Source organism: Odontomachus brunneus, unplaced genomic scaffold (assembly GCF_010583005.1).
Source record: "Odontomachus brunneus isolate Ranch 3 - 2012 unplaced genomic scaffold, Obru_v1 Obru_scaffold_006, whole genome shotgun sequence".
Lineage (NCBI taxonomy): Eukaryota > Metazoa > Arthropoda > Insecta > Hymenoptera > Formicidae > Odontomachus > Odontomachus brunneus.
Window position 1 is genome coordinate 1,870,033 of NW_022639456.1, and position 14,355 is coordinate 1,884,387.

General features: G+C 37.7%; 2 protein-coding genes across 5 annotated transcripts; both read right to left on the reverse strand.

The window, feature by feature from the left end:
- Window positions 1-1,607: 1,607 nt before the first annotated feature.
- LOC116853582 (DNA-binding protein D-ETS-6-like) lies at window positions 1,608-9,517 on the reverse strand. 4 transcript variants are annotated; one of them, XR_004380016.1, is made up of 6 exons: window positions 8,049-8,131; window positions 7,193-7,450; window positions 5,848-6,009; window positions 4,862-5,148; window positions 3,456-4,016; window positions 2,841-3,379 (listed from the first exon to the last, which is right to left on the reverse strand). XR_004380016.1 is itself a non-coding variant. In XM_032834708.1 (5 exons), the coding sequence occupies exons 2-5, from the start codon at window positions 8,307-8,309 to the stop codon at window positions 2,005-2,007; spliced, it is 1,041 nt and encodes a 346-aa protein (XP_032690599.1). In that variant the 5' UTR covers window positions 8,310-8,370; window positions 9,073-9,517; the 3' UTR covers window positions 1,608-2,004. The 4 variants fall into 4 exon arrangements, 2 of the variants coding, with proteins under 2 accessions (XP_032690599.1, XP_032690608.1); XM_032834708.1 differs by lacking the exons at window positions 2,841-3,379; window positions 3,456-4,016; window positions 4,862-5,148; window positions 5,848-6,009; window positions 8,049-8,131 and adding exons at window positions 1,608-2,368; window positions 2,566-2,830; window positions 8,156-8,370; window positions 9,073-9,517; XR_004380015.1 differs by having other exon boundaries at window positions 2,841-4,016.
- A 3,207-nt stretch (window positions 9,518-12,724) lies between these two features.
- Window positions 12,725-14,135, reverse strand: LOC116853829 (ER membrane protein complex subunit 7). The gene is made up of 4 exons (XM_032835083.1): window positions 13,862-14,135; window positions 13,510-13,768; window positions 13,342-13,416; window positions 12,725-13,162 (listed from the first exon to the last, which is right to left on the reverse strand). The coding sequence occupies exons 1-4, from the start codon at window positions 14,059-14,061 to the stop codon at window positions 13,034-13,036; spliced, it is 663 nt and encodes a 220-aa protein (XP_032690974.1). The 5' UTR covers window positions 14,062-14,135; the 3' UTR covers window positions 12,725-13,033.
- Window positions 14,136-14,355: the final 220 nt, after the last annotated feature.

Here is a 14,355-nt window from a genome sequence, read left to right on the forward strand (position 1 = left end):
ATTTTCATGATTCATGACAACTCAATGCTGTCCGATAAATCGAGTAGAGTTAGGATAACATAGTGGATAGTATATGTATAAGAATTAACAATATCAGGTAACATAGTTTCGTAAAATATATAACAATAATATTACGAATCAATGAGTTGTTACATTTTAGAAAAATTAGAAGCACTAAATTAAATTATGAAAAGATATCATGTATTTGTAAAATATTCAAAAGTAGAAAACAATTATTCTAACCTATTATTAATCTGTTATTATTGAATATTTCACAAATACATGATATCTTTTCATAATTTAATTTAGTGCTTCTAATTTTTCTAAAATGTAATAAATCATTGTTTCGTAATATTATTGCTATATATTTTACGAAACTATGTTACCTGATACTGTTAATTCATATACTATCCGCTATACTACCCTAACTCTACTCTACTCGATTTATCGGACAGCATTGAGTTGTCATAAATCATGAAAATATTAGATGTTGTATCTATCATATTTCTCGGCTCTGGTGAAACTAACTCGTACTTACTCCAACTCGAATTATCGTAAACAGCCTGTATGGATCAATGAGCATCAAGTATTGAACATCAAGCATCAATATGGCGACTAAATACTCGATGCTCATTGGTCTACACAGTCTTATGCTATGCACATGCAGTTATATCATTTCATGTATGAGGGCCCTTACATAATAGGCCTGCAGATAATAGGCAATAGAAATAAGCATTAGCCAATAGAAACAGGGAATAGAAATAATTGACCAATCCGAATTCCTATTCCCTGTTGCCTGGCATTCTGCATAGGATTTTACTGTCGCGTATACACGAGAAATGCGAACCACATAGAAATATTGCTTTAGACCCAATAAAAGTTACGACCCCTTACTTTTTAGTTCCAAAATCTCCGCTACGAGCTGCTACTACTTTTAATAAAAAACTTGAATAAGAACGCGTAGTCTTAAGTAGTTTCATTTTTAAATAGCAATTTTAAGCAAAATTTTTACTTTTTACTTGATATTTTTTTTGTTTTATATATATGAAAATTAATAGGAAAATATGCAATGTGCATTAAAATGCTTTATTTCAGGTTGGTTTACAGTATAATAGTAAATTTTAATTCTATATTATTCGTTAGATAAAGTCGTTTACAAAATATACATTACGAATTCCTTTTTATCAAAGTAGTTATAATGAATAATTTAATTAATACTACCGACAATGATAGTAACAGTAATAACAAGATAGGAAGATATGCCATCATGTTACCTGGTCTTTTACTGTAGTTAGATATTACATAAAAAAACTAATATATTGAAAGTAACATTTTTTATACGCTACAGTAAGCGACCAAGAACCTTAAGTACAATATTAATATATTTACAAATGCTTACAATGCCTATCTTATTGAAGTCCAGTCATGTAATTAATGTTAAAAAAAGACATCTTGTACGACAATTTTCAATATTATCAACACTGAAATATATACTACCTGGAACACGCGCTGCCTCTTGAGGACTGCGAGATGAGAAAGAAGTCCCTGTTTCTTCTGTTATATTTGTCTAATTCATAGTATAGTCGAGAGTGAGATTGTCACATTTTTCCCATTCTCGACTATACTATGAATTAGACAAGTATAACAGAAGAAACAGGGACTTCTCTCTCATCCTCAGGAGGCAGCACGCGTTCCAGGTAGTATATATTTCAGTGATTATCAATTATTATCAAGTCTTTAAATATGGTATATCAAAATATAAATATAAATATTGAAACACAAAGTATGGTATATCAAAATATAAATATTGAAACACAAAGTACTGGTAAATCTTGATAATACTGTATGTTTCGTGCAACATGATATTTTAAGATGTAAAAATTTAGAGAGCATGGAATAAAAACTAAAATAAAAAATTAAAGTAAAAAAGCAGAATGACCGAAATTTATACGAGTAATCAGCCTCCAAAGTTGACGATGCGTAATTACATATGCTTAGTAATAATTATGTAGGTGGTGAATATCTATGATAGGGCCAACAATAATGTGGCGGAGGCGGTGGCGGCGGTGGTGGTGGTGGCGGCGGTGGCGGTGGAGGTGGAGGTTGCTGAGCGGACGGCGATGGTCCCGATTGTAACGAGGATGCTAAAGATTGTTGAACAGGCGATGGGCCCGCTGGATACAAACGATGAGTGCGATGCGCCTGATGATGAGGATGACAATTCGCGTTTGTTATACGCGATGACGTTGACGCCTCGAGCATGATACCGGCTTGTGTTTGACAGGCCATCATCAGACCGTGAAAATCGAACTTGTAAGCGTAACGTTTACCATGAACTTTCGTCATTATATTCTTGTCGTAGTAATATCTGTGGAATAATGCATATTTTCTTAACGGTGCTATGTACTATTTCACAGCGCTCGTGTCTGTAGATTTGTAGGAGACAAAGTTTCCTTTCATGTTGCGAATTACAGACATCTGAAGCGAGTTGAACGCATAAAAGACAAGCGGCAGAAGGCGAATAAGTGTGATCATTACGTGATCATATCGATATGTGCAAATTACCTTAACGCACGCGACAGCTTGTCGTAATTCATGTTGGGTTTGCTCTTGCGCTCACCCCATCGACGCGCAACTTCGTCTGGATCAGTGAGCTTGAATTCTCCGTTCGAGCCTTCCCACGCGATGCAGGAAGAGTTGGACGAATCCGAAAGCAGCTCCAGCAGGAACTGCCAAAGCTGAACCTGTCCGCCTCCGACCGCCCCCGAACCTCCTGCTCCAGACGTAGATCCAATGAGCGAGCAAGTTCGTTGTAGGAGGCTGAACCTTTCTGCAGCAGAAAACGAAACACGCATGCACCAAATCCCGTTCTCTGGCTACGAGGTCGTTTGTTCCGCTAGAGAGAAGAGCGATGGTCGCCGCATCTCTCCAGCATATTTGCCTTTCCATTCACGATACTATACCGCACGGTCTCTTATACTCTTCCATCTATCATCATCGGTGAAGATCTTCCGTTACGTTCACGAAATCGCTCGCAGTGATCGTCATTACGCAACGCGGTCGACTCGGACTCGATCGCATGTGTGAAAGGAAGTTATGTTCAACATTTCAATATTCCATTCCTTATTCCCTTTCGTCGAAACAAACTGTTACATTTATCTCTTGCCGCAAAAATTACCTTTCTTCATTATTTCGTCTCGGTTACAACGTATACATGTGTGTGCGTGTGCTACATATGCACATACAGAGGGACAATTAGAATATTACTGTAACAATTATATCTGCTCTTTGTCATTTTAGGCCTGAATTTGCATCTATTTCACTTTTTCAATTTCACTTTAGCATCGCGAAGAAAAAAGTTTATCCCATCAGGTTTACACTAGAAAGAAAATGATATTTTGACTTCCTTAATATATGGAGAATATAACATTTTTTTGGAAGTTAATTTTTTATACTTAGAAATTCCGATTTTCTTCGATTACTTAACGCGATCTTCCATTGTTATAATCCTATTACGTTATTCGTCGATCATTACGTTCAATAGCGCGTCCTTAGACTTTTTTAAGGTAAAACTTTATCTCACTGAATCGCGCGTTTCCAAATAACAGCCAATTGATCTCAGCAATATTCTAATTGTCACCCTACAAATGTAATAACATTATACCCTATAAATGTAATAACATTATACATAATACAGTTCCTGACGTTTTTCCTTCCTCTCTCTCTTTTTTTACTTTCACTTGCTTATCTCCTTTCCTCTGAATTTACCGTTATAAAGAATCGCAGCGGCCGAAGGATGTAATCTGGTGTCCTGCTGAAGGTGTAGAGGATGTGTCTGAATTCTCCACATTACGTGACGAATGCGCTGATATCTCAGCCTAATCCTGTGCCATATAAACGGCGCTTTCGAAAACCAGCGTGCGACAGACCCGTCGTCATCTCTGCGATTACGCGCATCGGGTTTTGTTCAATCGACAAGACGATCGTCGCTCCTAATCTCTATACGTCGTAATCTCCTTTTTTATTTGAAAGAAAAAGACATGTGTATCAATACTATGTCCCGTACAGCAGTGTAATAACATACTCTCGAAATTTCTTTGAGTGAAATTTCACTCCAAAAGTAGAGTGACTCGAAGTCATCGAGTCATTCGAATTCGAGTGATTGCTCATTCATATAGATTGAATTCTTCACTCTTAGTCGTCGAGTGATTAGTTTCGCAATTAAAGAGTGAATTTGATGTGCTTCATCGTTACAGAAACACATTCACTCTGATCGATTGAAACATTCACTCATATGCGATCAGAATTCACTCTAAACTCGAATGAAACATTCACTCTTGCAATTTCGAGTGACAGTATTTCTACTATCGTTTTAAGTAAAAATACTGCCGCTCTTCACTCGTTTTGTGTGATTCCACTCTAAGAAATTTAAAGAGATAGAATGTAATTTCGCGAAGACTTACTGGCATCGTAAAATCACGTAGCATGAGTAATTTCATCACACAGAACGATGCGTTTGTCGTCTCGCGAAAGAGCGAGAACGTTTTCTCGACGAACCGACGAGTTCGTTAAATTAATTGGATTCCATTTCACCGGTCGGCTCGATAGCGTCACACGTCACACGTATCGCGTTTAAGTTCACGCACACGCGCGAGCAAGCGAAGTCAATCGACCGGTCGATCGGACCGCGTCGACGGTGGGACGCATTTGGAATAAAACTCGCGAGCCTGTGGGCAGAGAGCGACTGAGCGACCTTTGCCCCTGGTTATTTCAGCCCTTATCGCCCCCACTCTTGGTCTTGGCAAGAACGGAATACCTTTACACCCCCTCTCTTCTGACGTATCGCGCTTAGAGCACTTACCAGTAGTTACGATCCTTCTTTCGCCTCTTTCACCCGGGAAATTTACGCTAATGTCTCTCCTCGATACGTCGATACGTTGCATGCACCGTGAGGAGACGAAGTTACGCCGCGTTACATTTTCATACGACAAATTCTCCCATCGGTATGAAATACTGACCAAATGATGCGATGCATGCGACCGATCCCGTGGAGATTCCTTCGCAATTCGGCCGTACAAATGGATTTTGCGAGCGCGTCACGATCGCTCATAGTAATCACACATTTATCCAGATCGTATCTCCTCAAACCTGTGCATACGTTCGATATTATTCCATCTGACGTTTACGAGGGCATAAACAGACATGTACACGTCTTTCTCCTTCTTTTTCCTAATCTCTCTCAGCAAAGCAAATGTATAAATCCGCGCGATCGTAATTGGTCCGAGTCGATAGGCGCTCTCGTCATTGAACAACATCGCGGATTCCCGCGTGTATTATGCGCGTAAGTGTGCAAAAGTATACGTGAAACACTGGCGATGTGAAAGCGCGACGAAGACGCGACACGTAAAATTATCCCGTATACATTGAAGATCCAGCGAATGTTTCCTGCTCATCACGAAAACAATATAGACGCGCCCCGCGGCGAGCTTACCGCCCCCCGAGCCCGTTAGAGCTTGCCTCTGGAGGAGAGCAGAAAGAGGGGTAAAAGCGGTCGCAGCGAGCTCGTAACCCCGCGTCGCGCACCACCTTGCCGCCACCCTAAACACTCGATGGTTTATTCATGAGGACTCTCTCACCGCGATAACACTGATTCGTTTAATAAACGGCTGCTACCGGGGCGAGATGGGTCGACACACACGCACACATACAGAATAAGAGAGAAAGAGAGAGAGAAAGAGAGGGGAAGAGAGAGAGACAGAGAGAAAGAGCGAGAGAGCGAGCTACAACGTTATTCAAACAGACGATATATCTTGGAGGCTTACGCTGCCACGACTAGGTTCTTCTTACTTTTTGCTTTTCTTCTTTCGCGTCCGAAGAGATGACGCTACGCTTTCCCGTTTTCGTACAGTTTCGTTTGAGATTTCAGAGCTCAGCATGCGAGAACGAGATCGATCGAATTGATAGAAATTTGCAATTCTGTGTATCAACGATGCTTCCTGTACTGCCGCACTGCAATTTGCAAGGGAGAGAAATGTTATTGAAATATTCTGTACGAGTCGTTTGTTTCATGATAACACGATATATCTGATCTTACAGATAAAAATGCTATTACTATGTTCTTGATTTCAGGTTGAAAAAGTGCGTACTATGCTTCGATATACTATTACTTCAATCGGTCTATTCAGAGGCGAGAAAAGCTCGGAGACGAAGCTATCGCCGGCGATACTGATATTTACTTTCCTGCTCGGACCGCGTTTATCTGTAATAGATCTCAGCCATCGTTAAAGCTTTAGATAAGCTCGAGTCGAACCAAGATCGGCCCTTGGGGAACGGTTAGTCTCTTCTGGTCATTCTCCATCGAACCTTGACAGATCCATGACCAGACCCCCCATTAACCTTTCCTAAGCTTTACTATGGGTCATTTAATTTATAGCGTGAATCTCGTTTTAAATTTACTCTCCTGCAACTAGAAACAGACTCAGGAAATTATTGAGTTGCTTTAAACACACGATTTAATCTCGATTCGTTTCGGATATTATACGGAACTTTAGAATCTCTTGCGAAGTTTCAGTTTTAATGTAACATTTAAACAATTAAATAGAAATATAAAATAAGAAATACAATATAAAAAAGAAATAAAGTAAGAAAAAGAAAAAATATGAATATAATATAAGTATGAATATAGTATAAATAAAAATAAAAAAATGTAATGTTGATTTTTAAAATATTAATTACTGTTGCGATGTAATCTACGTTTCTTATATAAATCTACAGTGTAGTCTATTGTAATCTATTGTTAATATATATCCAATAAACATCAGCTAACAGTAACATTACATTAATGTTGTAATTTCCTTCTGAACAATATAAAAGCTATACATGTGTTATATCACATTGTTGATTAGAAAATTATAACATTAATGTAACGTTACTGTTAATTAGTGTCCACTGGATAAGCACAGTTACATAAGGCCTTCAAGACTTCTGTGATTTTTCAGAAGTTTCGAAATTTTCAGGAATTTTCGGAGTGATACTCGGAGTGATTCAGACCGTCGTGCGATCAAGTAATTCGGAGCAGAGATTCGAATGCCCACCACCTAATGAGAAAGTGAACGAAAAGAGAAAAACGAAAAGTGATCTAGCACTCTCTCAAGTTGGACATTATTATAGTTTTCGATGAACATTAACTAACCAACATTATCCTCGTTCTCCTGCAGCAGATCGGGAGTGTGCACACCAGTCCCCTGCAGAACAAAATGGCCTAAGTGTCGAGCTAGAAGTCGGCCTCCCGTCACGCCGCCGATGTCTTGCCAATCTCGCAGAGATAATTTCAGCAGCTCCTTCCCAGTCGACGGAAGTATCGTAGCGACCGGCGTTGGTTTTATCGAGAATGTCTGACTACACCATGAAATCCATGAAGATATGTGGCTCGAGTTCCAGTTGGATGGATCTGAAAAATCAATCCAATATCAATAAAACTTTAGCTCGTTCTTTTCAGCTAAACTGCGCTGACAGGAAAAATATCTAGAAAACAGTAAATATTTAAGCATATTAATGACATATTAAATCTAAATTCTTTTATTAAAATATAATTGCTCTCACGAAAAGCTAAGGTTTATCTTAAGATTCTTAAGGTTTTAAGAAAAAAAAATATATATTTTCTTATTTGGAGAATATTTTTAATTAATATAAATGTTATTTTTTCTTAGTATCCACTAAATAAATATTTAGGACTGGATCTTTATTTCTTTTCCCATAAACATATGACAGACTCAGCGAACATGGAGCTTTAGCAGAATGGAGAAAGCAGCAAAAAATAAGAGAATTTTTTTGTTTTTATCTGCATAAGTAGAATATGTGATCATCTTTTGACAATCATAATAGAGACTGCAAAGACTTCTCTTCCAACATATACATGCACGATTAAATCATTTGAATGTGAGTCTAATTTCAGATTAGTCCAATGATATTGATGTTTAATTAAATAAATAATATTTCAAAGAAAATATGGGATAAAATATATATATAATTATACACATGCGACATACTATGATATATTTAGGTTACTGTTACTTGTCAATCATTACTTTATTACTGTTAATTATTATTAATAATGCGTGCACAGCGAAGAAGAGGTATTTTGATAAATATTCACCAGATGGCACCATAATTTGTTTGGATTCCAATCGATCATCAGGATTTTCGTCGTTGAAGCTCTCCCCGTTGCTTTTTGCTGCAGCTTTACCTTCAGTTTCAGTATTACTAATACACACTTGCATAAGACAAACTTGCTCACAACTCGTAGACATTTTTATAAACTTCTTAATATCAGTTTCTTCTGTCAACTTAGATTCCTATTCCGATCTTGATCTAAAGGTTTCAGACGGTGCACATTAAAATGGTTAGACAACAGTTTCCCGAGAAGTGGAGGGGATAATGTTGGTACCAAGAGAAATCTCTACACGATATAATTTAAAGATCTGTTTTTTGTAACTGCACTGTTTAACTAATGCAAAAGATTAGAGTGAGAAAACGTATACTTGCCTTATTTCAATTTATTGCACCAATTTAGCAGTGCAGTTACAAAAAACAAAATCTTTAAATTATATCGTGTAGAGATTTTCCTTGGTACCAACATTATCCCCTCCACTTTTCGGGAAACCCAATAAGCAAATTGAGCGCAGACTGGCAGCAAATTTGATCAAAAACCCACAGCAAAACCATCTGTGTCTACATTAAGCTACGGTTTTGGCGACAGATCTTGCTGTCGGGTAATGTTGGTGCAAAATTTGCAGCAAAAACCGCGCAAAGCTTGCAGCGCAGCAAGGTCTGCACAGTTTCTGCCGCCAATCTGCCGTCAAATTGCTACAAGCTCTGCGCGGTTTTTGCTGTAAATCTACAGCAATTTTCCGACAACAAGCTCTGCCGCATATCTGGCGGCAATTTGACAGCAAAATTTGATATAACAGATCCTGCATCAAATTTGTTATCTATTTGCCATCAAAAGTTGATAGCAAGCTCTGCTCGAAATCTGTTCGCGCAGATTTGGCTATCTAGGAACTGTCGCCTAACCATTAAAATCCTGTGCGGCAGAAGGATTTGCACTTGTCTCTCAACGTCTCCTGATTCGTTGTTTTTTTCACATGCAGATAAGCTTCTGACAAGCGATAAATGAGTTTTTGGCTGTGTTGAGTTCATCGATTGCTCACGTCAAAAAGATTAGCTTCACCAGTCTTTTTTCCCGCTAAATTCAATCACTCACTATCACAATTCTATCGTAGCGCACAGCAAACTGGACCACACGAACCGCACATCTCTCACTATGTTATCACGTTGTAGATCGAATGATCCTGTCAACAAATGCCGTTATAACGCGACATCACAACAACATAACGCGACGTCACAGAGCGATGTGTCTCGCGTCGAGCCGTTGCCGGTGCGAATGGAAATCGGAACAGGCAAGGCAAGGCAAGGCAAGACAAGGCGAGATGAGGGGAGGGGAAGCAGAAGTTTCAACCGCACAAACTTGAGCACGGCAAAGACTCGATTGGCGAAATATGGATTCCCGGAACCAAGGAGGTACACTCGACCGCTCAACCGCTCGACCGAAGTTGGTCGCGCTCGTGCATCGCCGAACGCTGAATCACACACCCCGATTGCTCATCTTTACTCGGGTCCTTTTTCTCGTTTTATTAAATCCCGTCGTAGTAGGGTTAAAATGTGCGCACGGCTGAATCGACATACTAATATCAATTCAAGTTGGAGCAACATTCACCTTTAACCTTTCACATCTAACCAGCCGTACGACAAAACTAGAACAGTTGAATCACATTTGATTGCGAATTTATACGAAAATTCGCAGCTCTAATAGAGAAATATACGCCTTTGCGATTCGTTGAAGAGAAAAATCGTGATTTTCGCACCATACACACACAATCCAGGATAACAGCCTGAACACTTCACAAAAATGAATTTCTCGATTACGCGCAATATGTGCACATATTCGTACAGCAAGATCGTTGATGACATTGACGCAGTTGTTTTCTCGAGATAACTAACAAATTATGATGCACAAATATGTGGACATATTGCGCATGATTGCAAAATTCATTTGGATCTAAAGTTGTAAAATATCGAGGCTATTTCCTGGATTGTGTGCGTACAATCTGTGCATTATATAGCACGCGATATTTCGATTCAATGGGAACGATACACATTACAACACCATTCACTATTAATACACATCCGGGCGACCCAGATGCGGATTAGTCATACTCTAGAAAATATACCTAATGCGATTGTGTGAAGCTAATCGGTTTTTTGTCGGCAGATGCGATCGTCAATTCTGAGAACGCGTATATCCTTTCCTTCTATCGTAACTTATCCGATTTAAGTCTTTATCCATCCGTCGCACTTAAAATATGAAGAATGTATGTCGATAAGGATGAGGCAAGGTGAGACAACACGTAAAGGTAAAGTGATCCCGCATAGAACAAAACCTTTATTAGACGTCCATAGATCATCTATTGCTCCACCAGACATCTATCTCCACGGTGGACCACAAGTGGATCTCTAATGAACATCCATTAACATCCATCGTGGACGTCCACTGTACATCTACTATGGATGTGCAATAGATTTTTACGTTTAATTTTTTATTGAATTTTAATACGACTTCTATTGCATTATAGCTTTTCAAGTAGAACGTAAGAATCAAAATGATATAAATTTGACGTCATTTTGACCAAACATTGAACAAATTTATGTCAATTATCAGCCAAAAAATATGAAATTAATGTCATTTTGACTATTATGTTTTACTTGGGCTATTCCTAACAATACAAAAGATGATTGTAATTAAAATATATATTAAATAATGTGAAAACTTTTTTATTTTTATTGCAACATTGGCATAAAATAGATTCCTCACAACATCGATATCATTTTGACATCAAAATATTGCGAGGGAGAAAGAAGAAATATTCTCTTTGTTTTGCGAGCACGTTGTATGTTAAAGTTTGATTACTTATACAACATTGTATCAGTATTAATCGTATTGTGATTGTTGTTACGTCCTTTGAAATATTTACCGATAAATATGTCATTATATTATATTTTTGAACGCTATAAGAGCATATTGTAAATACATTCCACTAGTGGAGGTAGAATTCCACTACAGTGGAATTGGCGTTACTAGTTCCCGAACAACCGTGAGGTTAAGCATTGAACAACATAGTCATTTAAAGATGGGTGCCGTCTAAAACGGGATCGAATTCACGCGAATCTCACGAATAAATGAAACGACACAAAATATGAAATGCCAGTTTTTTTTTTTTGTTATTTAGACAAAATACTTCATTTTTCACTGAGTGAAATTATGTAATATTACTGAGATATTGCAATATTATTGTGATATATTGTGTAATATTTATTAGAACGTCCACTGGAAATCCAATGGAGGTGCAAGATACAGACACTTGTTGAGTGGAAGCTTTATGGATTTTCCATGGACGTCTATTAGAGGTTCTGAATCTCCATGATGGATGTCTAATAGACATCTAATAGAAGTTTTGTTCCGTGTGGGATCATTTTTGTCAATGATGTGACTGAGGTTGTAATATTATCGACACTACGTACTGATTGAAATTTGAAATAAAGATATCAAACTTCCGCTTGTAGCGCTCGCGCATGTGGAATAAACGCACTTTTTCTTAACCGTTCGTCAGTACTTGCTCTCAAGAGTTTTGAAGTTTCTGAGGTCATGTTAAGAGATGGCGTTACTATGATTACGATTCAAGTGCCACTTATCCGAATCTTATATTGTCTGTGATTGAAGCATTCTTTTAGATTCTTTGTAAGCCCAAGAATATTCGCCAATCAGAAGCGATAATCATTATGCATTCCTTGAGCTCCTCTTTTTGGCTGCGTTTAGATTCTCCACCCGGGTGTATTCTATTACTAGAAGTGCTATAGTTTATGTAACATATACTGTAGTGTTTCTAGTAATAGAGTGCACCTAGATGAGGAATCTGAACGCACCCTTTGCTGAATGTAGCCATTGGCTATAAAGCCCATTCTACAATTGCGTGAACGTGGTTGTATGTGATTACGACAACCAATCAGAATAAAGCAATCAGTAAATAAAACATTCGGAATGGTTGACTCTTACGATCACGACTACCCTTACGCAATTGTAGAATGGGCTTAACGTATCTGATAATAAACTCAAGTAGGGGGATCTTAAATATAATCCGACCTTGAGCACCGCCTTTAACTTATGCCCGTATTCATAGGCTGCATTCGCTTTATGCGCTGAGCGTCATTCTATCTTCTTCCCGCATGTAATGAACGATAAAGATAGAATGACGTTTAGGCTGAGTTCCCACTTAGCGCGTCACGCGTCGCGTCGTCCGAGTTAAACTAATCAAATCGTCCCATTTTATTCGGCGTAAAGTACGCAATAAAATGGGACGATTTGATTTGCTTAACTCGAACGACGCGACGCATGATGCGCTAAGTGGGAACGTACCTTTACAGAGTGTAAGCGCCCAAAGCAAACGCAACTATTGTCAAGACTTATATCCTTAAGTCCATCTTGGATGTTCTGTAGCAAATAAAATGATTCGTAGAGCACTGAAGATGAACTTGAGGCCTTAAATAAGGCCTAATTATGAATACGGACATTAATCACGCTTTTATAAAGGGAAAATTACAAAACACAAATTCGTGGTATAACACTTACTACAATTCCTATTTACATAAATATAGATTGTAATTATTAAGAAATACGAAATTATCTGCAATTATTAAAGCACATTCAACCAGTAATATACCAAGTGCTTCTTAACTATTGATAGAACAGTAATAGTACACAGAGCATATTAATTACTGCCATTCTGCAAAACTCGATGCAAACTGTTATAACGTTTCAGCATTTTCCAAAAAGTGCCTTATGTAAAATGTCAATATCATCTTTTTCTTAAAGATATTTCACAGACTAGATTAAACATACAATTAGCTATGAGCAATACTATTATTGCCTCTTCTTCGGAGCTTTTATGGGCTTTGATTTTTGCTTTTCTGTTCTTGAGAAAAAAGATGTTATTACTTCGGACATTTCTGGCATGTTATAAATGGTGAGATTATTTAATTGCTCCATTTCCTATAAAAAGAAATATATAGTTCATGACTTGATGAAGAAATAAAACTTATCATCTATAATAAATTGTAGTGTTCTATTCATAGAAAAAGTAGATACATTAAAAAAAATTGTTTTTATATATTCATTTCCACATATACATATATGTTGGGAAACATTTTGTTAAAAAGTGGTTATTTTACCTTTTTAGTTTCAGGATCACTCATTATTTTTGGCAATATCATGATTAGTATAAGTGGCAGAACCATCATTAAGACCTATAAAGAAAAAAAGGATAATTTCAAATCAAAGAACGAAAGGAAAAAATGCTAACATACGTATACAATATGTACTTAAAAATTCTGCCGTACCATAGGATTGAACAAAAAGTCAGTCATTCGCCATTGCTCCCTGACTTGGAAATATCGAAATGGTGCTAAAGGTCTCATTTTTAAGGGATAAGGTACTTGAATAACTTGTGACGTCTGTATCAGATTCACTTTCCGTGCTCGAAATTTTCCCTTTGAATTAATTTCTACTCTGATTGGCTCGTAAACGTAATTTGGATTTACCACTTCGACCATGTACGATCCGGATGGAACGTTCGTAATTATAAATGTACCATCCTCCCTGAAATGATACAACAGCATTCGCATTAATTATTTCATGTAATTATCGTGTAAACATGTACATAAAAGGTATCTGTAAAACTACGTGTATAACCTTAAAAATCCATAATGTTCACCACCGTTTGCCATTACATGTGTCATGAGTTGCCATCCGGTGGATGCCGTATTGTCCCAAGGGAACACTTTTCCCTCGATCACGTATAAATCCGTAGACGTGTCTTCCTCATGTTCAGCTATTACATATTGCTCGCATAAATTCGAGATTATAAAGAGTAAATACAGGATTCCCTTCATAACGAATGTTAAGTGATCACCTTCTTTTACGCACTTATCTTTGTAAACTGTAATACGTTCCGAAATTCACTGCCAGTATTGAAATTCTATAGTATATATAACATGAACTATAGATTTTCAGTACTGGCAGTGAATTTCGGAACGCACTTGCTTCTGCTGTGCACCTGCTGCTGCATTTATGCTTGTATACTCATGGTGCAGGTGTACGAATGTCAATTTGTATGTACTTGACCGGAAAAAAAACTCCGGTTGGAAAACTATTTTTTTAAATCGTTTGTATTTCGTATGAAGAGT